The sequence below is a fragment of the Molossus molossus genome, unplaced genomic scaffold, assembly GCF_014108415.1.
Source record: "Molossus molossus isolate mMolMol1 unplaced genomic scaffold, mMolMol1.p scaffold_m16_p_21, whole genome shotgun sequence".
Taxonomy (NCBI): Eukaryota; Metazoa; Chordata; class Mammalia; order Chiroptera; family Molossidae; genus Molossus; species Molossus molossus.
Window position 1 is genome coordinate 5,055,420 of NW_023425357.1, and position 27,850 is coordinate 5,083,269.

Genomic DNA, 27,850 nt, shown 5'->3' on the forward strand with positions numbered 1-27,850 from the left:
TCTGTTGTGTAAACTTGGAGAACAGACTTCGCTTCTTTAATCCTGGGTGTTCCCAGCAATTTATTATTTTTACTTCCCGAGTTGTGAGAATTTTAAGTGAATGCTCAAAATGCTAACCCTGGCAAACTGTCACTGAGGAATAATGTGTCCCTTTTACTGATCCCCAGAATGCAAGGTAAGAACTTCATCGCCTGCATGTCACATTTAGCCAACTGAGACTCGGGGAACTCTATACAGTTGCCTGAACATTCCCTGGTGGGGACACCACAAGGAGCCTTCAGTACCCACAGCACCTGCCTTCCAGCAGGTGGTTGAGTGGGTTTGGAAAAACCCCATTTCTTTTTTTTTTTTTTTTGGTACGTGCCCCTAGCGGGAACCGAACCCGGGACTCTGGTCCACAGGCCGACGCTCCAACCGCTGAGCCAAACTGGCCAGGGCAAAACCCCATTTGAGGTACCCAAAATGCATAGGACCTTGGCAGTACTTAGCAGAGAGTGTTGCCTGGCCTGAGAATGTCTCTGCAGGTAGAGGCAGGAGCTGCGGACGCCCAGGAAGGCAACAGGCATGGTGGCCACAGTGCCAACGGGCACCTTAACTGCTGACCTCCTGACACAGGTCAGGGATGGAGACATATATTATACTCACTTAAAAAATATATATATATTTTTCGCCCTGGCTGGTTTGGCTCATTGGATCCTTGGCCTGCAGCAAGAGAGTCCTAGGTTAGGTTTCTGCTAGGGGCACGTGCCAAAAAAAAAAAATTTTTTTTATTTTTATTTTTAGAGAAAGAAGGGAGAGGGAGAGAGAGAGAAACATCTATGAACCCTGGCCAGTTTGGCTCAGCAGTTGGAGTGTCGGCCCACACACCAGAGGCCCTGGTTCGGCTCCCACTAAGGGCATGTACCTTGGTTACAGTGCATTCCCAGTCCCGGTTGGGGTTGTGTGGGTGGCAACCACTCGATGGGTCTCTTGAACATTGATGTTTCGCTCTCCCTCCTGCTCTATCTCAAGATAAATGCAAAAATGTCCTTGACTGAGGATAAAAGAAAACAATAGAAACATAGATTGGCTGCCTCCTGTTGCAGCCATGTGGGATTGGGCACATAACTTGTGCATGTGCCCTGACCAGAATCAAACTGGCAACCTCTCAGTGCACAGATTGAAACTCAGTCACTGAGCCACAATGGCCGGGCTATTATACCCACTTTTACAGGAGCAAAATGAGCCCCACACCCTCCCTAAGGAGGGGGTTGTTTGCCTGTGAGTCCTAATAAAATACACAAAATCGGAATTCAAATCCGGGCTGCCTGTTGCAAGACATGAAGAATCTGATCACTTCTCTCCTATTTCCCCATACTCTGAGCTTTGGAACTGCACACCACTGCTCATCCTGAGAGTCCAGACCCAACCCAAGAAGCCCTATGACAGCAGACCTTAAAAATGGGTCAACACTATTAAAGCATGGGCTTATTATGTCATCAAATTTCATGCTTGTGACAGTGATGGAGAATGTCAATAGTGTAAGTTACAAAGGTAAGTGTCCCTTACATTGTGTATGGCATAAAAAATGAAAAGATATTATTAGAACTTATTATTCCAATGAAGAACATTTATTCCATAAAGCAAAACAGTCACAGAACAAGCGAAATTCAAAAACCTTTTTATTTCACGGTCCTTAACTCAAAGAAAATTGACAACATTCATAACTTTAAGCAGAACGTGGTCTGACATTTCATGAAAATACAGTGATAGCAACTATACATTTGAACACGTGATGACTAGTATATATTCTTGTTTCAGAAAGATTGCTTAGTGGCACAAAGCTTTACCACAATAGTTGTGCCCACAAGGCCTCCATCCTGTAGGTTGTCTGATGAACACTGAATCATGACTTTATAGCAAAGGCTTTTCCCCATTCATCACATTCACAAGGTTTCTCGCCTCTGTATATTCTCTAATAGGTAATGAGATAATTTTTGATAATGAGAATTTTCCACATTTCAGTACATGCAAAGGAAGTCTTTCCAGAGCAAAATCTCTGATGTTGTGGGAGTATGCTTTCTTCCAAAAGCCTTCACGATATTCAGTGTTTGTTCAAATTTTCTGCACTAAGAGCTCCCTGATATACACCTAGATACTACTCATGGTGAAGCCCTTTCCACATGCATTGCAAATATGACTTCTCTTCATATAAACTCATAGAGATGCAATAAGCATGCTTTCCCCAATTAATCCTCAGCCACTCCTCCTGCATATAGAAATTCACCTCCTATATGAATTCTCCGCATGTACACTGAGATGACAGTTCATGGTAAGGTCTTTCCCACGTTAAATGTACATATATGGTTTCTCTTAAGTATGAGTTTGCTGATGTAAAGTGAGATCAGTCTTCATGGCAAAGCCTTTTCCACATACATTATTACATACACAGTGCTACTCACCTGTGTGTTTTCGCTGATGTGTGATGAGATGATGCTTTGCTTTGAAACTTTCCCCACATTTACCACAAATAAAAGGATTCTCAACTGTATGAGTCTGTTGATGTATAACCAGCTTGCTATTCATTGTAAAGCCTTTTCCACATTCACTGCATACAAAAGGTTTCTCTCCTGTGTGAGATCGCTGATGTACAATCAGATAGCTCTTCCTGGTGAAACCTTTCCCGCATTCACTACAGATAAAAGGTTTCTCTCCTGTATGAGTCCGTTGATGTACAGCCAGCTGTACCTTCTCTGAGAAGGCTTTTCCACATTCACTGCACACATAGGGTTTCTCTCCTGTGTGAGATCGCAGATGTTCATTCAGAGATTTCTTCACAATGAAACCTTTCCCACATTCACTACAGACAAAAGGTTTCTCTCCTGTATGAGTCCGTTGATGTAAAACCAGCTGCACCCTCACTGGGAAGCCTTTTCCACATTCGCTGCATACAAAGGGTTTCTCTCCTGTGTGTAAACGCTGATGTATAATCAAACAGCTCTTCCTTGTGAAACCTTTCCCACATTCACTACAGACATAAGGTTTCTCTCCTGTGTGAAATCGTTGATGGTCAATTAGGGATCCCTTCCTGGTAAAGTGTTTTCCACATTCATTACATATATAAGGTTTCTCTCCTGTATGAATTCGCTGATGCTCCATCAGTGATCTCTTTAAGGTGAAGTGTTTCCCACATTCATTGCACATAAATGGTTTCTCTGAAGAATGAGTTTGCTGATGTGTCATGAGATTACCTTTCACTGTGAAGCCTTTCCCACATACATTACATACATAGGGCTTCTCACCTGTGTGTTTTCGCTGATGTGTGATCAGATGAAACTTTGTATTGAAATCTTTCCCACATCTAGTACATATATACGGTTTCTCTCCTGTATGAGTACGTTGATGTAAAATCAGCCTGCTCTTCACTGGAAAGGCTTTTCCACATTCACTGCATACAAAGGGTTTCTCCCCAGTGTGAGATAGCTGATGTACATTTAGACAGCCATTACTGGTGAATCCTTTCCCACATTCACTACAGATATAAGGTTTCTCTCCTGTATGAGACCGCTGATGTATAACCAGCTGCACCTTCACTGGGAAGCCTTTTCCACATTCACTGCACACATAGGGTTTCTCTCCCGTATGAGAGAGCTGATGTATTATCAGAGAGTCCTTCCTGGTGAAACTTTTGCTGCATTCACTACAGATATATGCCTTCTCTCCTGTTTGTTTCTGCTGATGCATGGTGATGCGACCATTGTTTCTGTAACATTCACTGTAGATGCAAGGTTTCTCTCCTGAGTGGGTTTGGTGATGACAAATGAGCTGAGACTTGTTGATGAACATTTTCTCACACTCAGTGCCATTATTAGGTTTCTTACCCATTGGAGTTTTCTTATGTATATTCAATTCTAATTCCTTTAGAAAGGTCTTGTCACATTCACTACACTCAAATTGTTTTAGTCGTTCTTGAATTCTATGATGTTCGGAGAGCCAGTATTTCATGGAGAAGACTTTCCCGCACAGACTGCATCCATAAGGATTCTCCTCACTATGAAGTCTATCATGTTGAGTCAGAAGAGACATCTTGATGAAGGCCTTCCCGTACTCAGTGCATATGCGGGCTTTCTGTCCACTGTGAGTTCTCTGTTGCTGAATAACCTGTGACTTATTACTGATGTTTTTCGTACTGACAGGGAGTGTAATTTCAGGGTAACGTTGTTGGTTGCTACGAAGAATGGATGTCTGACGTTTCTCAAGATTATGACTGCACTTTAGTGGGAAATGACCTTCAATCTGATTAAAAGTATTTGCAAACGTGTTATGTTCATAGTGTTGTTCCACACTCTTCTGAATGTTTCCAATTTGCAGGTGACACTGCAGAGGATCATCATCTTGCCTGCATGCTAGGAAAGAAGAGAACAGTATTTCACCCTGTAATCTCTCCTAATCTTAGTTTGAAATAAATTTTGTTTACAAAATGCCTTTGTGTGAAGTTAACTGTTTACTGATAATATATGTTTTAAGAAAACAAATTTAATTGGTTTCTGTCCAGAGCTCTTGATACTGAACTTGCTGCACAGGGTTTCTATTCAGTCTCAGGAAGGATCCAGACACCAGAGAGACTAGCTAATTAAAAGTCTCACCTTTCAGCTCAACACACTGACCCATTGACAAAGAGGAAGGGCCTAGAGATTAAAGTCGTATAAAAACTCTTAACAAGATGTAATCCACTTCTGTGTTTTTAACAAAGGAGTTTGCCTGGTGGATGTTTTACCCGAGGTCCATGGGAACCAAACCTCCTATATCGAAAAATTTTTCAGACCTCAGCCTATGTAATTATTAATTTGTATTTTTATAATATCCTTCAAAAAAACTAGTAAACATAAGTGTTTCTCTGAGTACTGTGAGCTACTTTAAAAAGTAAAAAAAAATTTGTTTTGCTTATTGATTTTATAGAGAGAGGATGGGAAAGGGAGAGGTAGAAACACTGATGAGGGAGAACACAGACTGTCCTCCTCTAGCATGTCCCCCATTGGGTATTTAGCCCAGAACCAGGGCATGTGCCCTGACTGGGATTTGATCTGGCAACCTCTTGCTGCATGTGCCGATGCTGGACCACTGAGCCCCACTGGCCCAGCTTAACTGTAGATAGTTAGAAGACTTCACTTGATTAGGTTAGAAAATTTGGACCCTTTTAGGTCACATCTGGATTCTTTCCTGGACTACTTATGATAATTCTTTAAATTTTTTATTTTTTTGGTACGTGCTCCTAGCAGGAACCGAACCTGGGACTCTCTGGTCCATAGGCCAACGCTCCAACTGCTGAGCCAAACCAGCCAGGGGTACTTTCATAATTTTAATCTCCATGTTTTACAGTTACAAACTGTAATCATGATTATAACAGTTCACTCCCCTCCCTGATAGTCACTACCTTCTACATTGTAGGCAAAGTGGGCCTTTCAAAATTAGCTAAACAAAGATGCTTTTCTGGAATGACAGCAATGTTTTCAACAGCTCAAGAAGCAATGTGTGGCCTGTTATGTCAGAATCCCCAGCTGCCACCCTACTGTCCTCACTCATTTCATGTACTTTCCCTTCTTGCTCACTTGACTCATCCAGACAAGCTTCCTGGACCTTCCTCATACAGAGTACACATTAAGCTCTTTCTACTTTCTATAGGTTCACATTTGAAAAAATCCAGTGTGCTCAAAGACACTTTATCAGACAACCATTTCCACTCCTAAAAGCACAGTTCCGGGACAAACACCCAGTATTTCATTGCTTATTTTCCTTACAGCAGTTTTTACTTTAAGATATACATTTATTATTGGTTGTACATAACATCTACTGAGAAAGAAAATAATGCAATGAGTAAGAACAAGGTTGATTCAATTTTTTTGTCCTGCTGTTACCTTCAAATATTAGCATATACTAAGGCAAGTGTAAAGACATGAAGGGATCACCTCAATTGCAGGAGGCAATCACAGATATGGACACATTAAGAAGTATGCAGGAAGAGAATGGAAACTATGTCAGCAAGACGGTAACATACCATGGCAATGACTAAAAGAGAAGCTGCAATTTCATTAGAGAGGACACCTGGTTACCTGGGACCAAATGTCATCAAATATGATGAGAAAATGATTTTAGTTTTATTATGAGAAAAAATCATCAGGACACACAATCAAGAAAAGAATTCCAAATCAATTTACAACATAATGAAAAAGAATATCATACTTAGAAATATACTTAAGAAAGAGAAGAGTAAAATTTTTATTCTGAAAGTTACAAAATGATGTTGGAAAAAAAATTAAAGACCAAGCTTGATAAAAAACACCCAATGATTCTGGATTAAGATGGATAACATGAATAAAAAGGAATGACTATACAAAGGAGAGCAATTCAATGTAATCACTATAAAAATCCAAGCATTTTAACAGAAAATCTCAAGGTATTTCTAAAATTCAAATAAAAATAAAAGAATCCAGAAGTCAAAATCATCTTCTGAAGAAAGGGAAGACTTGAAGGCCTCAGTCTTTGCAATTTCAAAACTTACTACAAAGTTATAGGAATCAAGACCATGATGAGAATACGTACATATAAAATGTTACAAAAAAGATTGTGTGGATGATTGATCAAATATACTGAGGAATATACTGAAGACCAATTAATATATAGTTTTAATGAGGAAATTGTACAGTATGTAAAATAAATGTAAGTATAAGCATAAAAAACATCACGTGAAAACAAATGTTTTAGGATAAAAAATGCAGCCATAACACCTAAGAATAAAACAAAATCTAAATTAGAAAAACTAGGAAGGAAGTCTTTGGAATCAGACATAAATAATGACTTAGTTTGACCTTGATCTCATGTAACACCGTAAGATCTTTCCTGTTCATCAAATGAACAGTATAAATATTTTATTTTTTATTTATTTTTTTATCCTCACCTGAGCCCATTTCTGCATTTATCTTCAAATAAGAGTGGGAGGGAGGGAGAGAGAGCGAGAGAAATAAATCAATGTGAGAGAGACACATCAACGGGCTTCCACCCAAACAACTCCAAATGGGGCCTGGGACAAACTGCAACCAAGGTACGTGCCCCTAGCGGGAACCGAACCTGGATCTCTCTGGCCTGCAGGCTCTAACAGCTGAGCTAAACTTGCCAGGTCAACAGTAGAAACATTTTAAAGAAAGCTCAGCATGTCGGAAACATCCCAGCTGGTGTCAGAATAGACAGGATTTTTTTTAAAGGTCTCGGGCAAGAAGAGAAAGTAAATTTTCTAAAGGATGGAAAAAAGATGATTGCTGCTCTCACACAAAAAAGGATAAGCCAGAGTCCTGGACCATGCTAAGGAGTTAAATACATGGGAAGAAATTCTACCTTAGACAATCTGGATTGAGAAGTCAATTTGGGAGTCCATTTCACAGATCAGGAAGAGGCTAACTCATGGAAATGGAGAAAACATTCAACAGTGATGAGAACTGAGTATGAAAACCTTGGGGCAGGGGGGTAAATAAAGGCACCATGAAGTGCAGATTATAACCGGGACACAGGATCCAAGGTGGGATTGAATGTTATGGAGGAAAATCATGATTTCCTAAGAAGCCAGGAAAATCCAGCAGTAAAAGAAAAGGTGATAAATTCAAACTTGTCTCTCTCCAGAGAACCTTGGAAAGTGTAATTTATAGCAAGAGAAGTGGTAATACAGGCAGAGATACTGTGAGCAAAGGTGGGGATGATCTGAGAACCCTAAAAAACAAACAAACAATATAAACAAAACACAACATGAAGATAAAATAAGCCAGGTCAGAGCTCAGAAGAGAAAAAAATGTATGTTTTCCTCTAAACGTCTACAAAGAAGAAACAGGGTTCTCATCCGGGGAGGGTGGGTCGAGTTTCCTCATTCACTGCCACCACTCTGACGCCTGCTATGACTAGAATGTGCCTTCCCGGCCGACCACCTGTTGAGTCTCTTTCACTCACCTGCACAGACTAGATGGAGCTCATCCTGTGCTCTCCATGGTTCTTCCCCTCGTTCCAACTTGGAGAGCGCATATGGTTTACTACTTTGATACCCTGCTTGAGAAAAATGACAAAAGACTCAGACATATTGAAAGGGGCTGGGGTGTGCCAAGGAGGGAGAATGAACAGGTTTCACATCTCTTAACACAAGGCCTTTTCCCTCTGGAGTAGGGACACCACACCCTCCTGCCTGGGGCAAGAGAACAATCTGAGATTCCACACTTTGAGGGGAAGGCAGTTATTCCGAACAGTTAATGAGGTGAGAACAGAGAAGCCATTAACTGGGTAAGGCTGGGTAACACAAGAAGCTGTCCTCACCCACTGACTGCAGGTGGCTGAAGTTCTCCAACATCACATCCCTATACAGGTTCTTCTGATCAGGGACCAGGAGCTGCCACTCCTCCCAGGTGAAGTCCACGGCCACATCGTGAAATGTCAGGGATTCCTGTAAAAACACCATGCTGTTTTTTGAGGGATGTCTTTCAGATGAAATGTTCATTTTTCTGCTCATTTTCTCTTTATACGCTGCACCTCTACAGAGTGGGGTTCTATTTTAATATATAGTTGAAAAGGAACACGCCTAGTAAAATGTTATTTGCAATTGTTCATGTAGACATTCATGCATTCATACAATTAGATGTCACTATAAAGTAAATAAATTAAATGTTCATGATAACCTAGAAACACCTTCTTTTTTTTTTTTAATCTTCATCCAAGGACATTTTTCCACTTTTGTTCAGATAGAGTGGGAGGAAGGGAGGGAGGGAGGGAGGGAGGGAGGAAGGAAGGGAGGGAGGGAGGGAAGGAGGGAGGGAGGGAGGGAGGAAGGATGGGAGGGAGGGAGGGAGGGGGAGGGGGGGAGGGAGGGAGGGGGAGGGGGGGAGAGAGAAACATCGACGTAAAAGGGACACATCGAATGGCTGCCTCCCACACGACCCAACTAGGGCCAGGGACAAACTGCAACCAAGGTACTTATTCTTAGCAGGAACTGAATCAGGTTTCTCTGGACATCAGGCCGACGCTCTAACTGCTGAGCCACACCGACCAGGGCTAGAAACACCTTTAATATAACCAAATTCAGACATCTGAGTGACAAAAAATATATTTGAATATTTTCTAAACAAACAAAGGTGCTATTTTATAGGCATTTACAAATGCACTATTAAGAAAAACATTGAGCCCTGGCCGGTTGCTCAGTGGTTAGAGCATCGGCCCACTGACCAATGGGTTGCAAGTTCAAATCCCGCCAAGGACATGTACCTTAGTTGCAGTTCATCCCCGATCCTGGTCGTGTTGTGTAAGAGGCTAACAGTCGGTGTGTCTCCCTCACATCAACGTTTCTCTAGCATGCGCACACTGTCTCTCTCTCTCTCTCTCCCTCCCTCCTTCCCACTCTGTTTGAGAATAGAAAAATTTCCTCGAATGAGGATTAAGAAAAAAGAGAAATTAAAAAAGAAAAAAAGAGTAAAACAAACTGAGCCCTGAACCATGTTACACAGTGGTTAGAGCGTCATCCTGAGAATTGAAGGCTTGTTGGTTCGTTTACAGGTTAAGGGTATGTACCCAGGTTGCAGTTAAGATCAGAGCCCTTGGTGGGGTGTTTGTGAGAGGTAAGCAATGAATGTATGTCTTTCCCACCGATGTTTCTCCACCTCTCTACGCCCTATGCCTCTCTCCTTCAATTCCACACTATCTAAAATTCAATGCAAAAGATATCCCCTAGTAGGATTAAAAACAAAAGAAAGTCACCTGAGCCTGGAGCATTTTCTTCTGCTCTCTGACAGGAGCTGGCAGCGGGAAAGCTCTAGCTTGCTGAGTTTCTGGCCAGCTCTAGGTTTCTGTTTAGAAATCTGTCCTCACTTAGTTTAGTCCCTGGAAATGCCAATAAGCCTCCTGGGAGGATTTCCTTGCTTCACACGATACAATTGCTTGTAGTGTCCATGTAAGAAATGTCCAAACCTGTGGAGAATTTTTATGTTTATTTGAGCCAAGCTGATGACAATTGCCAGGAAGCAAAATGACAATGGACTACATAATACTCTGGAAAATGGCAGTTTTGCAGCTTTTTTATACATTAGAATCAAAGGAGAGGACAGAGGGGATTACATGAAATTCACTGGTGATAGATTAGAGGTGGGGGGTGAGGGAAAGCAACACATGGAAATCTCTGAGATTGGATAAAAAGGAAAAAACATGACAACTACTTCTTTGAATTGGGCAGTTGCAGTACACTTAACAGTTAGTGTTTAACACAATAACAATTACAGCCCTGGCGGGTTTGGCTCAGCGGTTAGAGCGTCGACCTGCGGTCCTGAGAGACCCGGGTTCGGTTCCCGCTAAGGGCGCGTGCCTCGGTTGCAGTTTGTCCCCGGCCCTGATCGGTCCTGTGGGTGGCCGCCACTCGATGTGTTCCTTTCACATCGATGTTCCTCTCTCTCCCTCCCACTCTACCTGAACAAAAAAATGGGAAAATGTCCACGGGTGAGGATAAAAAAATAAAAAATAAATAAATAAATAACAATTACAGGCTCTGTGGTCTCCTACTGTGGTGCGAAGTTGAGCCTGAGTGGGTGGGTGGGTACATAAGAAAAATTCCCTGATAGTCTAAAATGATGCTGTCCTAGATGGAAAAAGACAATAGACAGGCTCAAGAGGGTAAAGACTGACTTTTCCTAGAATAGATACCCGGGGGGGCATGACTACCCTTGTGACTGGGTTTAGTTAGGCAGTTTTCACTTCAGATCACCCTACATGGATAATTTTGGCTTCTGCTGGTGCCAAGAAGGCACCCCTGAGCTTTGCAGGTTTGTAGAGCAAAATGGCTTTATTGCATACACCTAGGTACAGGCAGGCCGAGCAGAGAAGGGTTCAGCCTTGGATAGTAGTTGAGGTGTCGGTTACATACTCTACTTTTAGCTTTCAGCAGTTCTTGCTGATATACTCTTTCTGGTCCATTGTCCACTCTGCAGTAGGACTGGTCTGGTATCTCGTCTGGTACCTGCTGGGTAATCCATTACCTTGCAGACACTCCAGAAAACCTTTATCCGTACTCAACAGAAGGCTGAGCAAGGATCATGCAAGCAACACAATTTTCACAGTTTCCGCCTCCTGCAAACTTTTACCTTTCTCCTTTAAAACATTACTGACCCTTTCACTCAGAAAAGCACAGTAAACTGGCTAAAGGTTGTTATTCAGATATAAGTGCAGCTTACTTTAGACACTGTAGGTGGTTTTCCTAAAATGAGGAAGACACCCTTAAAGAGGACATTGTCCTCACACATGCAAATGTCCTTCTGAAGGGGTGACTTCTACCAGCTGCATGCTCCTGCCAGGGCTGTCGTTGCTTTTTAATTAACCAACCCAAATAACCAATATCCAGTCCTGGCCGTTCTTGCTCAGTAGTTACAGTGTTGGCCCACAGACCAAAGAGTTGAGGGTTTGGTCCCTGGGCTGGGGTTTTACAAGAGACAACCAACTGAAGTGTCTCTCTCACACTGATGTTTCTCTGAAGATAAATAGGAAAATATCCTTGGTTGAGGATTTAAAAGAAACACACAATATCCCAGAGAGGCATATTTTAGGGCGGGAAACTATTCTTCTGTAGATTCATGGAATTGTGCATTTATCTTTTTTTTATCCTCACCCCAGGACACTTCCCCATCTATCTATTTTTTTTCACCCTCACCCGAGGAGATTTCTCCATTTTTTGTTCAGATAGATTGGGAGGGAGAGAGAGGAAGAGAGAGAGAGAGAGAGAGAAACATCGACATAAAAGGGACACATTGAGTGGCTGCCACCCGTACGACTAACCAGGGCCAGGGGCAAACCGCAACTGAGGTACTCGCCCTTAGCAGGAACCAAACCTGGGTCTCTCTGAACCGCAGGCTGACACTCTACCTGCTGAGCCAAACAGGTTAGGGCTCCGCATTTATCCTGAGATAGATAGGGAGGGAGGGAGGGAGGGAGGGAGGGAGGGAGGGGGAGAGAAAAATCGACTTGAGAGAGACACATCTGAGAAGGCGCCACCCACACAACTCCAACCAAGGTCGGGGACAAACTACATCCGAGGCATGTGCCCTTAGTGCAGTGGTTCTCAACCTTCCTAATGCCGCGACCCTTTAATACAGTTCCTCATGCTGTATGTGGGCGACCCGCCTAGACATGGATAGAGGAGCGGTGTCTGGGTTCCTAAGACCTTCGGAAATATGTGTTTTCTGATGGTCTTAGGCGACCCTGTGAAAGGGTCATTCGACCCCCAAAAGGGTCACGACCCACAGGTTGAGAACCAGCGCCTTAGTGGGAACCAAATCGGGCCTCTCTGTTCCACATTCCACAGGTCAACACTCTAACCGCTGAGCCAAACCGGCCAGGGCTAGGAACTGTGTATTTAAAAGAACATCCTCACCCAGAAAACGTTGGTTGGGAGAACGTTACAAAATTGTAGACCAGTGGTGTCACACTGGACCTTGCATCAGCAACGTTGGTACTTGAGTTCTGGTTAAAAAAAGAATTCACAGCACAGCAGTGTAGCTCAGGAGCTGAGCATCAACCCATGCACCAAGAGGTCACTGGTTTGATTCCCGGTCAGGGCATGTGCCCAATTTGTGGCCAATCAAGGTTCTCTCTCATCAATGTTTCTCTCTCTCTCTCCCCCTCTCCCTTCCTATCTAAAATCAATAAAGAAAGAAAATTTAAATCAAACACAGTCCCAGAGGTAGAAGAAATGACAGGTAGAAGAAATGGGCTCAGGAAACAAGTTACAGAGGCAAAGGAGGGTCCTTTGATGCTTTAAGAAAACTTAGTGAGGCCCTGGCTGGTTTGGCTCAGTGGTTAGAGCGTCAGCCTGCGGTCCAGAGAGACCCGAGTTCGGTTCCCACTAAGGGCATGTACCTCAGTTGCGGTTTGTCCCTGACCCTGGTTGGGTCGTGCAGATGGCAGCCACTCGATGTGTCCCTTTCACATCGATGTTTCTCTCTCTCTCTCTTCCTCTCTCTCCTTCCTACTCTATCTGTAAAAAACAAAAAAAGAAAACAAAAAACTTAGTAAGAACATCAACAACATAATAAAGAACCAGTCAGAAATGAAGGATGCAGTAACTGAGATAAGGAAAAATTATACAGGAGCAATAGTAGAATAGGTAAAGCCAAGAAGCAAACCATCTATTTGGAATATAAGAAACCAAAAACAACCAACAGAACAGCAAAAAGTAAAAAGAACCGAAAAAATATAAGGATAGAGTAAGGAGCCTTTGGGACAACTTCAACTATACCAACATTTGCATCAGGCAGGTGACAGAGAAGAGAGAGAGCAAAAAAAATGACAGATTAACTTCCCTAAATTGGGAAAAGAAACAGACATACAAGTCCAGGAAGCACAGAGAGTCCCAAACAAGGGCAACCCCAAAGAGTTCCACACCAAGACACATCATCATCAAAATGCAAAAGGTTAAAGTCAAAGAGAGAATCTTAAAAGCAGCAAGAGAAAGCAGATGATTACCTACAAAGAAGAACCTATAAGACTGCGCCCTGGCCAGTTTGGCTCAGCGGTTAGAGCGTCGGCCTGCGGTCTGGAGAGACCCGGGTTCGGTTCCCGCTAAGGGCACGTACTTCGGTTGCAGTTTGTCCCCGGCCCTGGTTGGTCGTGCGGGTGGCAGCCACTCGATGTGTCCCTTCACGTCGATGTTTCTCTCTCTCTCTCTTTCCCTCCCACTCTATCTGTACAAAAAAAAAAAAAAAGACTGTCAGCTGACTTCTTAAAAGAACCTGCAAACCAGAAAGAAGTGGCAGGAGATATTAAAGGTGATAAAAATCAAGAACCTACAACCAGGATTACTCTATCAGGTAAAGCTATTATTTACAATCAATTGACGTATAAAGAATTACCCAGACAGTCCTGGCCCATTTGGCTCAGTGGTTAGAGCGTCAGCCTGCGGACCAGAGTCCTGAGTTCGGATTCCGGCAGGGGCACGGACCAAAAAGAATTACCCAGACAAGAAAAAGCTAAAGGAGTTCATCACCACCAAACCAGCATTATATCAAATGTTGAAGAGTCTTCTTGAAGGAGAAGAAAAAAATATGAACAATAAAATGGCAATTAATACACATCTATTAACAATTGAATCTACCAATAAAATGAGCAAGGAGAACACACACAGATACAAAGAACTGTTTGTTGCTTGCCAGATTGGGGTGAGGGAGGCCACATCTGTAATACATTGAAGAATAAAGAGTAGTTTTAAAAAAAAAGGGCCCTGGTGATGCAGGAGAGAGAGGGTAAAGGTAAGAGCCTTGGGGTGAGAAGTGGGGAAGGAGTTTCAGAACCTTATTTTCCTGGAGACTTTATGCTTAACAGCTACTATTTGGCCATCTAGTTGGTTCACTCCCTGGAGGGGTGGATCTAACACACAAGACTTCAACTTCCTAGGGGAGGAAAAGTCTGGAGAGGGTCCAAACCCAATCACCAGAGTTATGCTAAAGAAGAAAAGGTCACCCTGGGACCAGGCCCTTGTTCTTCCAGTTCTGTCCCTTTACTAACCACCCTGAGTTTTGTGTCAGGAGACCTTCTGTACCTGGCCTATTGTCCTAGCTCTAATCCTGTGGGTCTACATGCCTATTACAAACAACTCACAGATTCTACATACACAGCTGGCTAGACCTGCACCATGTCCCTCACCTCATTGCATAGTAATTCAAATGAAACCGCACAAGGAATGGGTCCGGGGCCCCTGTCATCACTTGAGCCAATGAAGCAGAGACAAGGTGGAATCCTACGAGAGCGTTTATTCCAACACTGCAGCAGTATGGGAGAGCTGTAATCCTCTCTACAACTTTCACTCAGAAATAACCAGTTTTAGAACAATTTTGTTTTTCAAAAATAAATATCTCCATAGCCTATACCTTCTATCACAAAAATTATTCAGTTTCTTTCGAACTAATTAACATTCTTTGCTGTTAGTTGTGTGACCACTAAAAAATTGAGTAACACCTTTAAATCTATTTTTGTACTAAGGCCCAAAGTAGGTTTACTTAACAATTGCCTAGCGCCCTGACCGGTTTTGCTCAGTGGTTGAAGCGTTGCCTGTGGACCAGAGTCCTGGTTTTGGTTCCCGCTAAGGGCACATACTTTGGTTATAGTTTGTTCCCGGCCCCGGTTGGGGTCCTGTGGATGGCAACCACTGGATGTGTCCCTCCCACATTGATGTTTCTCTCTCACACACGCTCTATCTGAAGATAAATGCAAAAATGTCCTCAATGAGGATTTTTTTAAAAAAGTACAACTTATTCCCTTCACATTTAGGTAGGGCAGTGGCCCCTCTAGCTTCCACAACCTGCACAGGGTTTCTGGGTTCCCAGGACCACTGTAGTTCCCAGGCCTCCAGGAGAAAGATCTGGAATGTTTACAAGACTTACTTTATCTCATTTTTGTTTAAGCTCTGGGTGGGGTGTGAGACCTTTCCCCTTCTTTGAACCATTAGATCTTTCTGAGTAGAATACTTATGATGTAGCAACATGAAATCTTGAACAAAAGAAGACATCCTACCCTATGTCACAACAGCAACAACAACATGTAAAGTAAAAAAATGAGTGCTCTCAAAAGGAAGGACTGGGAAACTAGCTTCAGAATCTCATCTCACACCAACCCCCACAGCACAATGACCCTCCCAGGGTCTGAGTGGCACAACCTCCAAACAGCAGAGATGGAGGATTCCCTGTATTCACATGACAGCAGAGAGCAAACCAAGCCCCCAACAAATAGGAGAGCAAGCAAAGTACATCGGAAACCAAAGTTGCATCACAGTCGGACAAGGACTGGGAGAGCTTCTGAGAGAACAGATCACACAAACAGAAGTTCTTATCCCTGTTTTTTTCATTAGTGAAGTGTTTGGGCAGCTGAAACCATGAGAGGGAGTGCAGGGATGATCCTCCAGATAAAAACTGCTGGGAAGTTCCTGCAAACCCTGTCCCAGGGTCAGCCTCCAAAAGCACCTAAGTTCACAGCTAAGTGAGATAAGCCCCCATCTGTAAACAAACTAATTAAATTTTACAAGACAAAAACCGAAACCACCCTAACATACAATATTTACGACTGCGGACAACAGAAACCCCAAAGCTTTATGAATTCCGGTGCCCTTTTGCTTTTAACTGCCACACAGACCATCAGACAGAACTCTACACACAACGCCCTGCGCCACGCAGGGCTGTTGCCTCCACCCACACTGACCAGACTCCTTTCGGAGACCAGGTGAGGTCCGAAAGAGGTCACAGCCAGGAGCTGATCAGGGTCATAGCGAATGAGAGGCACAAAGACAACTCTCATCACAAAGAACAGAGCTCCAGAGGTACAGGTCTCCCCATTACACATGAGGGAGGCTAATCAGCCTGTCCACATCCCAGACAAAAGCCTGCAGCCTGGGGAATCCACCTGCAACCTGTCTGTGCCTAGCACTTTGCCCGGCTGGCTGAACAGGCACACCAGCAAGGGGCACCGGGGTCCTTTGCAACAGCTCCACGTGGGCGTCTCTCCCCTCCCCCTCTGGTGATAATTCTAAGCTTGGGCTACCGCACCTTCGCCTGCCCCTGTGAGAAACAAAATTTCTAATGTGACCAAAACTTTTCCGGGGAAAAACACACACTGACCTGCGTTTTCCCCAGACCCAGAAAGAAAGAAAGCCATTAGGCGACGGCTTCCACTTCTGCAAGGCTGCTGCTCAGGCCCCTGTGGCTTGTAGGACGCTGACGCTGCGGTCTCAGAGCGCTTTCCGGTGCTGGGCGCCACTTGGCCCGCCCACCTCGCGTAGGCGCCATGGGGGCCGCCATACCGGGACACCCTTCTGCCGTACAGAAGGCCGCGCTCTGGGATTTGGGAACAGGAACCAGGGATGGCGGAAATGTAAGAGGCTATAGAATTATATGAGTTCTGACTTCCAAAGTGAGGAATGACATTCACCCCGGGAGTTGTGATCACAGCCTGACACCAAAATGTGGGTGAAGGTGCAGAGATCCAGCCCACATAACCTAAGTCTCCTGAGGATGAAATTCTCTGCTGAGATCAAGTGGAGATATGTAACTTGTCTCAAAGGTTCCACAGGAAAAAAAACACTAGAGCTGACAAATTATAACTTTGCTAAGAACACTGGGGGGCAAAGGCTACAGTGCTCTCAGATGTTAGGGGAATGGGAGGAAAACCCTGATAATTGCAACAATGGAAACAGTAGCTTCAGCTGAGCCACCCTGGTCTTCATACTGTACCTACCCTATTGAGGACTTCACATCAGTGGTAACAATTGTTTCTGGCTCTAGAGAGAATCCTAAATTAAAATCAAGCCCCTTGAATCTAACACTTTGTTGTGTAAACTGGGGGAATTACTTATGTCTTTAATATTGAACTTTTTCAGAAGTTTGATACTAATTTTCACTTCTCAGGTTGTTGTGAGAATGAAAAAAAAATGCTCAAAAAGATAAATCTGGAATCCTGGCAACAAGAGCTCAGTTTGTTACTTTAATTGATACTTGGAAGCCAACAAAAGTGCTGTCAATAATCTGCATGTCACATTCAGTCAACTGAGATTCAGGGAGCTCACCTGGAGAGTCCCAGATTGGACACACCACACTGAGATCTCGGTGCCCACAGCACCTGCCTCCCTGCAGGTGGGTGAGCAGGATCTCAAAAGTTCCATTTCTTTCTAAAACGCATCCAAAGACACAGGTGGTCATTATGGGCATTGTGGGAGTGAGGGGTGACTGGCCTGGGAATGTCTCCCCAGGAAGAGGCAAGATTTTGCGACCCAAGGCAGGCTGCAGGTGTAGATGTCGAATTGCAAATGGACACCTTAGCCCTTGACCTCCTCCAACAGCTCAAGGATAGGGACTTACCTTATAACTGTTCACACAGGAGAAAACTGAAGCCCAGATGAGAGGAAGGAGTAATTTCTTTGAGTCCCAATGATAATGAACAACTAGAAGTTCAAATCTAAGATGCCTAAACCAGGGCATGGGGAGTCTGACCATTGCCATCCTATTTCCCTCTGCACAGGCTTTGGGACTGTAAAGCACCCTGCTCATTCTGATGCCATCTGGTCTCCTTGAGATCAGCTCCAACCCAAGAACCGCCCCTCACACAAGCAGGAAAATGGGAGAACATTATAAAGCAAGAGCTTACTGCATTATCAGATGACGAGATTTCAGAAAGTGATGGAGAATGTTAGCATGGGATAAAATTAAAAGTGTTCATTGCATTGTGCATAGCATTAAAAAGGTAAAAAAAAAAAAAAAACAAAAAAACAGAACAGAACCTATTAGTCCAATACAAAAAACATTTATTTCATAAAGCAAAAGAGGAGCAAAATGAGTAAAATTCCAACATCCATCTTTATTGTTCCACTGTCCTTTCGTTAAAGAAAATTGCCAAAACTCATAGCAGCTTAGGCAAAACATATGATCAGATCTTTGGCAAAGATATAGAAATTGCAAATACACACCTGAGATAAGGGTCACCATAAACTCCTAGAAAAAATACAATCAAGCAACACACTAAGGTAGAACAACAAAGTCACAAAACAAGTTTAAATAAGGAATAATTTATCAAACAAAATATTCTCTAGGATGTGGAGGATTTCAATCTCTCACACATTGCTGGAAGAATGCAAAAAGGTATAATCAGTTTATTTTTCTCTCTAAAGAATCATTTATTGACATTTTGAGAAGAGAAGAAGGGAGCGGAAGAAATATGGATGTGAGAGAGCAATATCGATCTGCTGCCTCCTGCAAGCCCCTACAAAGAAAGAGCCCGCAACCCAGACACATGCCCAGACCAGACTTGGAACTGGCAACCGTTCCGTGCATGGGACAACATCCAACCAAGTGAACCATACTGGCCAGGGCTGTATAATCAGATTAGATCACAACTAGCTAATCCCTGTAGTTCAATATTCACCTACCCAATGACTCAGATTATGAACAGAATTTTTGACAAAGGTAAATAAAACTCATATCCATATAAAGAATTATACACAAATGTTTGTACCAGCTTTGTCAGAAATAACCAAATATTCATAAGGGATAAACTAATGGTGATATACTCAAACATAAGAATAGTTCTCAGAAAAAAGATGAGCTACTAATATATCTTTAATAAGTCTCCAAGTACTTATGCAACATTAAATAAAAGCAGAATATATTTAGAAAAAGCAAAGTTATCTATTAAAATGGAATGTAAATCAAGGGTTACTTGGGAGAGCTGTGAAGAACAGGGAGAGATTAAAAAAGGTCATGAAGCAAATTCAGAGACAGATATACTCATTATTATCAGTAAAATGACAGTTTCAGTTTCATCATGCACATGTTAAGATTCATGAAATACTACTATACTTAAAATATGTAATTTACTAATGAGAGCTATTTTGGAGGAGTATAATCACCAAAAGACATTTTTGCATTTATCTTCAGATAGAGCGGGAGGGACAGAGGGGGAAGAGAGAGAGAAACACCGATGTGAGAGAGACACATTGATTGGTTGCCACCCACACGACCCCCGCCAGAGAGGGGACAAACTGCAACCAAGGTATGCGCCCTTAGCGGAAACTGAACCCGGCACTTTCCAGTCCGCCAGCCAATGCCCCAACCACTGAGCAAAACCGGCCAGGCCTTAATTAGAGCTTTTAAAAAAAAACATTTCAAGATTTAAAAAAAAAGTGTGTGTATCCAACTATTTTGGGAAAATAGGTTTGGCAACTCTATATTCAATCCACTTCTCATGTACTCTGGAGGAATAGTCTTGCTTCAGTGACATAATACATAACAAACAATGAAGTTTCAACCAAACCAACAAGAATGCTGGCTGGGTCACAAAAGCCACAGCCCTAAATATAGCTACCCATTGTCTTCAACTTTCCTTTTCTGCAGCATAGCAATGGCTCTGACTTGATCATCTGAGGCTACAGAAATCTACAAAACCTTTGCATCATATTCAATGAGAATGACTGTGTCCACAAGATAAACATGGCTGAAAGTCCTCAGATTTTTTTTTTTTTTATCCTCACCCGAGGACATTTTTCCATTTTTTGTTTAGGTAGAGTGAGGAGGAGAGAGAGAAAGAGACAGAGAAAGAGAAACATCAGCGTGAAAGGGGCACATGGAGTGGCTCTCCCCCGCCTCTTCCCCCGTACTCACGACCCAACCAGGGCCAGGGACAAACTGCAACCGAGGTATGTGTCCTTAGTGGGAACAGAACCCGGGACTCTCGGGTCCGTCGGCCAACGCTCCAACCGCTGAGCAAACTGGCCAGGGCTGATCTCTGTATCTTATAGCATCCAGACTTCACAGTGGACTAACGAGCCCAGTACTTACTAGGAAAATATGGGCAGCAATGTAAATTTGGCAAAAATTGAGCTAATTTCTGTATCGTATCGTTCCTTCAAAGGCAAAGAATGTTTGAAACCCCCATAAAAAATTTTCACCTCTTCATCCTTATAAACTACAAAACACAGTAAGTAGAATACCTAAGATAAAAGAAGACTTAGAGGCCTGGCCAGTTTGGCTCAGTGGTTAGAGCGTCAGCCTGCGGTCCGGAGAGACCCGGGTTCGGTTCCCGCTAAGGGCACGTACCTTGGCTGCAGTTTGTCCCCGGCCCTGGTTGGGTCGTGTGGGTGGTGGCCACTCGATGAGTCCCTTCACGTCGATGTTTCTCACTCTCTCTCCCTTCCTCTCTCTCCCTCCCACTCTGTCTGTACAAAAAATGGAAAAATATCCTCGGGTGAGGATAAAAAATAAAATTAAATTTAAAAAAAGACGACTTAGAAAAAAGGTTGTTATTTTATAAACCAAATGAACACGAGCCTGGAAGTTCTTGCATTGGTGACGTAAGACACAGAACTCATCATTGGCATCTAGAAAAAGCACGTCCCTCAAAAGGCAGTCAGTCTGCAAACTGCTAGCTGAACTCAGATTATGTTTTCTGGGGCCAAAACTAAGTCAGGTCTTGCCCTGGCCAGTTTGGCTCAGTGGATAGAGCGTCAGCTTGCAGACCAGAGAGACCCAAGTTTGATTCCCGCTAAGGGCACATACCTCGGTTGCAGTTTGTTCCCGGCCCCAGTTGGGGTCATGTGGGTGGCAGTGACCTGATATTTCTCTCTCACATCGATATTCTCTCTCTCTTCTTCCCTCTCTCTCTCCTACTCTATCTGAAGATAAATGCAAAAATGTCCTTGGGTGAGAATTAAAAAAATTAATTAAATAAATAAATAAAATGATGTGAATTATGGCACCAAAAGTATATAAAGGGGTGTGTCGTGGACAGTCAAAGGGTAGAATATTTGTACACAATTATCAAGATAAAACAGACTGTAAAGAGTATGACTTGTCTTGTAAGTCACAAGCAAACACTATGTAATAGATATAAAAAAATAAAGGAGTGAAACTACGAAACAAAATCATCAAATAACAAAGGACAAGCACAGGACAAGAAGAGAAACAAAACCCAGAAACCAGTGAAGGAGTGGCAATAGTAGTTCCTTAAGCAAATTCTATCAGAAGACAGAATGACTGAAGGAATAAAACAAACAAATAAATACCAGATACAATATATGCTGCCTACAAGAGACACTAACCCTTTATGAACATAAATTAGCTGAAAATAAAAAGATGCAAATAATTACCCATGCAAATGAAACCAAAAGCGGGCAGGAATAGCCAAAATTCTGTCAGACAGACAGCCTCAAAAACTGTCACAGAAACAAAGGTCGCCCTGGCTGGTTTGGCTCAGCAGTTAGCGGTAGGCCCTAGGATCAATGAGTCATGGGTTTGATTCCAGTTAGGGGCAACCTTGGTTTGTCTCCACCCTGGTCGGTTTGTGCGAGGAAGCAGCCAGTCGATGTAGGGCTCTCACATCAATGTTTCTCTCCCTCCCTCCCACTCTATGTGATGAAAGATGGAAAAATATCCACCGGTGAAGATTAATAATTAAATAAAGTAAATAATAATAAAAATAAATAAAATGTAAAAAAAAAGCTTCCTTCCTTCTTTAAAAGAAACAAAGGTCATTATAAAATGATAACTAAATCAATTCATCAAGAGGATAACAATTTTAACTATGATGTACTAAACAACATTAGCATATTTTCAACTAAGCAACTAAGGACATTAAGGAAATAATATCAGAATAAAAGCTGGAAAAAAAACCAATATTAGTAGGCAACTTCAACATTGCCCCTTCAGCAATAGGTAGATCATACCATCCAAAAGTAATAAGGAATAATAGAAGTTTGATTACACTTTAGAGCAAACAGAACTAATAAATACACACAGAATATTCCATCCAAATGCAGCAGAAGATGCATTCTTGTCAAGTACAAGGGAAACATTCTCTAAGTAGATCATATGTTAGGTCAAAAAACAAGTCTGAAACTTTCACAAGAAATCACATCAAGTAGCTTATCTAGTCACAGTTTCAAGAAAGCTGGAAAATTCAGAAATATGTCAAAATTAAACAATATACTCCTACTGAACAATCAGTGGGTGAAAGAAAAAACACCAAAGAGAACTCGAAAAACTATGGAGGCAAAGTGAATACAAACACAAAGCTCATGTTTGAAATGCAGGAAATAAAATTTTGTGAGGACGTTTCATAGGCATAAATGACTACATTGAGAAAAAAGATTGCATATAAACAACCTAACCTTGCACATCAAAAAACTATAAACACAACAAAAAAAGGAAACCCAAAGCTAACAAAAAACAAAGAAAATTAGAACAAATAGAAGAGAGACAAGACAAAAAAGAACATCGTAAGAGTTACTTTTTAAAAAAGAAACACATCCTGGCCAGTTTGGCTCAGTGCTTAGAGCATTGATCCGTGGACAGCAGATCCCGGCTTTGCTTTCCTCTAAGGGCACATACCTCGGCTGTGGTTTGTCCCTGGCCCTGGTTGGGTTCGTGTGGGTGGCAGCCAGTGGATGCTTCTGTCTTCTCTTCCCCTCTTTCCCTCCCACTCTATCGGAAGATAAATGTGAAAAATGTCCTGGAGTGAGGATAAAACAAAAATAAATAAATAGGAACACAAAATTGGCAAACCTTGAGCAAGACTAAAACAAAAGAAACAGGACTTAAATAAATTTTTAAAAAAGCACAAAACAATAAGACATACATCCGACAATATGAACCACAATGTATCATAAGAGATGTTGGCAGATGACATGAACCTACATAGAGAAAATTGTAAAGATTCCACCACAAGCCTCTGAAATTAATAAAGGAATTCAGGGCCCTGGCCTGGTGGCTCAGTTGCTGAGAGTGTGGCTCTGTTGTACCAAGGTCATGGGTTGGATTCTCCATCAGGGAACATGCAAGGAGCTGCCAAGAAGGCATAGATGGGTGAAACAGGAGATCAATGTTTCTCTCTCTCTCACTTCCTCTGCATAAAAGCAATAAATAAATACTTAAAGAATAAATAAATTCAGAATACTTATAGGATACAAAATCAACACACTAACATCACTTTCATTACTACACAACAACAATAAAATCTTTCAAAGAGAAATGAAAAAGGTAAAAAGGTAGGCAAATTTACAATAGCAAGAAAAACAATGAAACTGAAATAGTCAGAAATAAATGCAATCAAAAAGGTGAAACATCTGTACATTGAACACTACAAGACACTGATGAAAGACATCACAAACAAGTGGAAAGATATTCTGTGTTTTGGATTTGAAATGTTGATATTATTAAGATGCCTATACAACCCCAAAGCAATCTACAGATTAAATGCAATCCCAGTGATAACTCCAATTGTATTTTACAAAGAAATGAAAAGAGAATCTTGAAATATGTGGCCCTTCAAAAGACCTCCTTTAGCAAAAGCAATCTTGAGCATGAAAAACCTGGTGGCATCACACTTCCGGACTTCAATCCATTACAAAGCCAAAGCAACCAAACAAAGTGTTTTTGGAATAAACACAAAATCACAGACAAACAGAGAACACAGAAATAAACCAACACACGACTTCAAGCACTCTTTGACAAAAACTGCAAGACATAAAAGAGGGAAGAATAGTTTCTTCAATGAATTGTGCTGAAAAACGAATAGTCACTCATAAAACAACAAAACAAGACACCACTGACAAAAATTACCTCAAACTGTAAGAAAGAATTAAATGTCAGTGCTAAATCGCGCTGGCCAGTTTTGCTCAGGGTTAGAGCTTCGGCCTGTGGTACAGAGAGACCCAGGTTCAGTTCCTCCTAAGGGCACGTACCTCGGTTGCAGTTTGCCCCAGCCCTGGTTGGGTTGTGCAAATGGCAACCACTCCATGTGTCCTTTTCACATCAATGTTTCTCTTTTCTCTCTCTCCCTCCCACTCTATCTGAACAAAAAATGGAAAAATGTCCTCAGGTGAGGATTAAATAAATAAATGTTGGATAAACATGCAGTGCTAAATCGAAAAATTCCTTCAAGACAACCTATAGACCTATAGAAAAAGCTTTGGAAAAATGTTTTGGAAATGGTTTTCTGGATGTAATACCAACCATCAGGCAAAAGAGAAACAATAAACAGTCCCAACTAAAACAAATGAAAAAGCATCTTTTTTGTTTTGGTGCATGCCCCTAGCGGGAACTGAACCCAGGACTCTGGTCTACAGGCCAATGCTCCAACTGCTGAGCCAAATTGGACAGGGCTGAAAAAGTTTCTTTACAGAACAATAGCAATAAGCAAAATAAAAGAAAAGGTATATACAGGATGGGAGAAAATACTTGCAAATCATGCAAACATCAATTGCAAATATTGTGGATTCTGTTCAGATCAGCACAATAAAGCAAATATCACCATTTAGAAAGTAAGTCACACAGATATTTTGAGTTCCCAGTGAATAAAAAAGGTATGTTAACACTATACTGCAGGGTAATAACAACCCAAATAATAACACCTCTTTAAAAAAAAAAAAAAACTATACAGAATAATTAAAAATACTATATCGGTCCTGCCTGGTTTGCTCAGTGGTTAGAGCATCACCCCACAGACCAAAGTCTCTGGTTCAATTACTGGTCAAGGGCATGTACCTCAGTTGCTGACTTGATCCCCAGCCCTGGACTGAGTCAGGTAGAAGGTACTCAATTGATGGCTGTATCTCACATGGATGTTGATTTCTCTCTCTGTCTCTCCCTCTCTCTCTCAATCTCCCTCCCTCCATTCTTCTCCACTTGTCTCTCCCTTCAACTCTTACCTAACAAAATAAAAAAAAAATCAATTGAAAAAGAAAACCAGGCAGGCAAGGATTTAAAAAAAAAAAAAGCCCGCTGGGTGTGGCTCAGTGGTTGAGTGTCATCCATGCACCAAGAGATCGCTGGTTGGATTCCTGGTGAGGGAACATGCCCCAGGTTGTGGGCAGCCAGTCGATGTTATCTCTCATGGATATTTCTATCTCTCTCTCCCTTTCTCTTCCTCTGTCTCTAAATAATGAATAATAATAATTAAAAAAAAAAAGACAAAACAAAAACCACATAAACGTAAGCATATAGAGACAATTATCCAAAAAAATATGTACAAATGGCAAACAGGATTATAAAATATGCTTTCCTCATTAATCAAGGTATAATCCATTAGCCTTCCTGCACACATCCATTCATATGAGATCATGATGACAGGTATTGGGCCTGCAGGGAGAGAAGCCAGCAATGCACACAAACCAGCCCTACTGAGGACAGCAACCACCCAGAAAATGAGAAATCAAGCAGTGTCACAGTCCACATGTCAGGACAGAGCACACCCTGGGAAAAGGGGTATGAGAAAATGCAGAGCCAGTCCAGCCAGGTAAGGGGCAAGAGTTAGGGTCTTACCCAGTGTGGATATAAGTTAAAGTTCTCCAGCATCACATTCAGGTACAGGCGTCTCTGACTCTCATCAAGGAGGCTCCATTCCTTCCTGGAGAAGTACAGGGCAATGTCCTCAAAGGTCACACCAACCTGTCAGATTTGAGACAATGGAAATCAGAGCAGTCTCTCTGACAAACAGCAATCCTACTCCTGACACATCTTCCCCAGCTCAACCTCCTCCAGGGCTCCCCAGTTTCGTGAGAACACGGGGTCCTCATGCTAGTGTTGGCTGCTCTCGTCACAGTCCCATTAATCCCAGTTACCGCCCTCAGCAACAGCAGCTGGGTAGGGTGGATGGGGGCGGGGGAGGCGGACAACATACAAATGCCCCCTAAGCTCCGGGACATCCCTGCACAGCCCCGTCCTTCCTGTCCAGCAGGACCACTGCAGCCTCCCACATCACGCCTCCCAGACAAGCCAAACCTGGGCTCATGCTTCACCCTCACGTCCCCACACCAGGCCCCAGGACCCTCCGCTCACTCTCCCTCTGGCTGTGCCCACCACTGTGTCAGGTCTACCTCCTCCCCGTCTACAGACCCCAGGCCCCCTTCCTGCTCCATCCCACGGGGAGCCGGACCCAGCACGACCCCCGTCCTCTGAGGGACCCCACAGCCCGGAGAGCCGGGATGAGGCTGTGCCGCCCGCCCTGCCTCTGATCCCTGCTCCAATACAGATCCGCACGGCAATTTCGGACACAAGGAGCCCGTCCCCTCCGCACTGTGCCTGCCGTGTCCTCAGAAGACAACACTCCGTGCCCTCGGCCTTCCCCACGGCCCTCCACCCGGGACTCCGCTGCGGACGTGACGGGCGCCCGCACCCGGGCTGTACGGTTCAGGCCGGAGGCTGCGGACGCGCACTCACCTCAGACGGGCGCCTCGGCGGGGCCGCCGCCATCGGACCCTGCGGGCGGAGCGGGGCGGGGCTGCGGTCCAGGACGGCCCCGGGCAGGGCCCGCTTCGTGCGGGTCTGAAGCGAGTCACCCGGGCGGCGTCTTCCAGGCTCAGACCATTGGCTGTGTGGGGGGAACACCGCTCTGTCCTTCCGAAGCTCAGGACCGCCCGCTACAAACCGAGAGAAGAGGAAACCCCGGCCAGGAGCCCCACCGAAGTCCCGCCCTACTGAGGTGTCCAAACGGAAAGGCCTTTTCTGAGCCTTCATTGGCTCAGCCAGGTAGCATTCCACGCCGGGCCTTCTGGGTAATGTAGTTCCTGCAGCCCAAGGCTGGATTCTGTATTTCCTCAGCGGACTCCAGGAGTGGATTTGGGGAGTTAAAGCCCAAGAACACACAGTCAGTGGCGGTCATTTCATGGGCAATTCTGTGTCTAGGCACCTGCGTGGCTTCCTTTAGACTCCAGTTTTGCATGTATTTCTCCAGTTTCTGGTCTTCTTGACCCACAGGCATTGATTCTTCATTCAGGCCACCCGGCATCGGGTTGCTTAACGCTGTAGTTGGCAGAGGTTGCTCAAGTCTCTAACGTGATCTAGCCTGTCCCAGTTGGATCCTTTATGCAAAGCCAATGTCACAAAACATACTAATACTTAAGAGCGTCTGCTTGTGACGCAATCAGCTCTGCTGGCTCAGCAGAGTTGTTGGAGTCAATCAGGATTTGACGTGATGACTCTGGCTCTAATGATACATTCATTGCAAACAAGGAGAGCATGTTGAGGACAAAAAGACATGCCATTACTGACATTCCATCAGACAATGCAGGTTCGGTTCCAGACCATCCAAGCAAATACGTCAATAAATATAGTCACAAGAATTTTTTGGCTTCCCAGTACCTATAAATTTTATCTGTAGTCTATTAAGTGTAGGAAAATTATGCCAAAAAATAACGTACAAACCCTAATTGTAATATACTCTTTTTTGTTGTTGTTAATCCTCACTCAAGGTTACTTTTTCCATTGGTTGCTTCCTACATGCACCCCACCAGGTATGGAACTGAAACTTGGGTATGTGCCCTGTTGGGAATCAAACACCT

At 43.1% G+C, this 27,850-nt stretch overlaps 3 protein-coding genes across 3 annotated transcripts in view; all 3 read right to left on the reverse strand.

The window, feature by feature from the left end:
- LOC118638304 (zinc finger protein 615-like) overlaps positions 1 to 27,850 on the reverse strand; it is a 279,374-nt gene that overhangs the window by 176,637 nt on the left and 74,887 nt on the right. The window lies entirely within an intron of this gene.
- Positions 1,665 to 27,850, reverse strand: part of LOC118638279 (zinc finger protein 615-like) — a 41,366-nt gene continuing 15,180 nt past the window's right edge. The window contains exon 5 of the mRNA XM_036273979.1: positions 1,665 to 4,385. Coding sequence (XP_036129872.1) covers positions 2,434 to 4,385 — 1,952 coding nt within the window. The 3' untranslated portion in view covers positions 1,665 to 2,433. The remainder of the gene's footprint in view (positions 4,386 to 27,850) is intronic.
- Positions 9,764 to 27,297, reverse strand: LOC118638735 (zinc finger protein 205-like). The gene is made up of 4 exons (XM_036274872.1): positions 27,156 to 27,297; positions 26,730 to 26,929; positions 25,833 to 25,958; positions 9,764 to 9,969 (listed from the first exon to the last, which is right to left on the reverse strand). Exons 1-4 carry the CDS (start codon positions 27,295 to 27,297, stop codon positions 9,871 to 9,873), a joined length of 567 nt encoding a protein of 188 aa, XP_036130765.1. The 3' UTR covers positions 9,764 to 9,870.

What these genes read in the sequence shown, in the direction of transcription:
- LOC118638735 (XM_036274872.1), bottom strand. Translation starts at nt 27,297, where the DNA reads ATGCCGGGTGGCCTGAATGAAGAATCAATGCCTGTGGGTCAAGAAGAC. An exon ending in CGCCGAGGCGCCCGTCTGAG is followed by an intron (nt 25,959 to 26,729) that starts GTGAGTGCGCGT and finishes CAAATCTGACAG; the next exon opens with GTTGGTGTGACCTTTGAGGA. An exon ending in TTAACTTATATCCACACTGG is followed by an intron (nt 9,970 to 25,832) that starts GTAAGACCCTAA and finishes AATTCTCCACAG; the next exon opens with GTTTGGACATTTCTTACATG.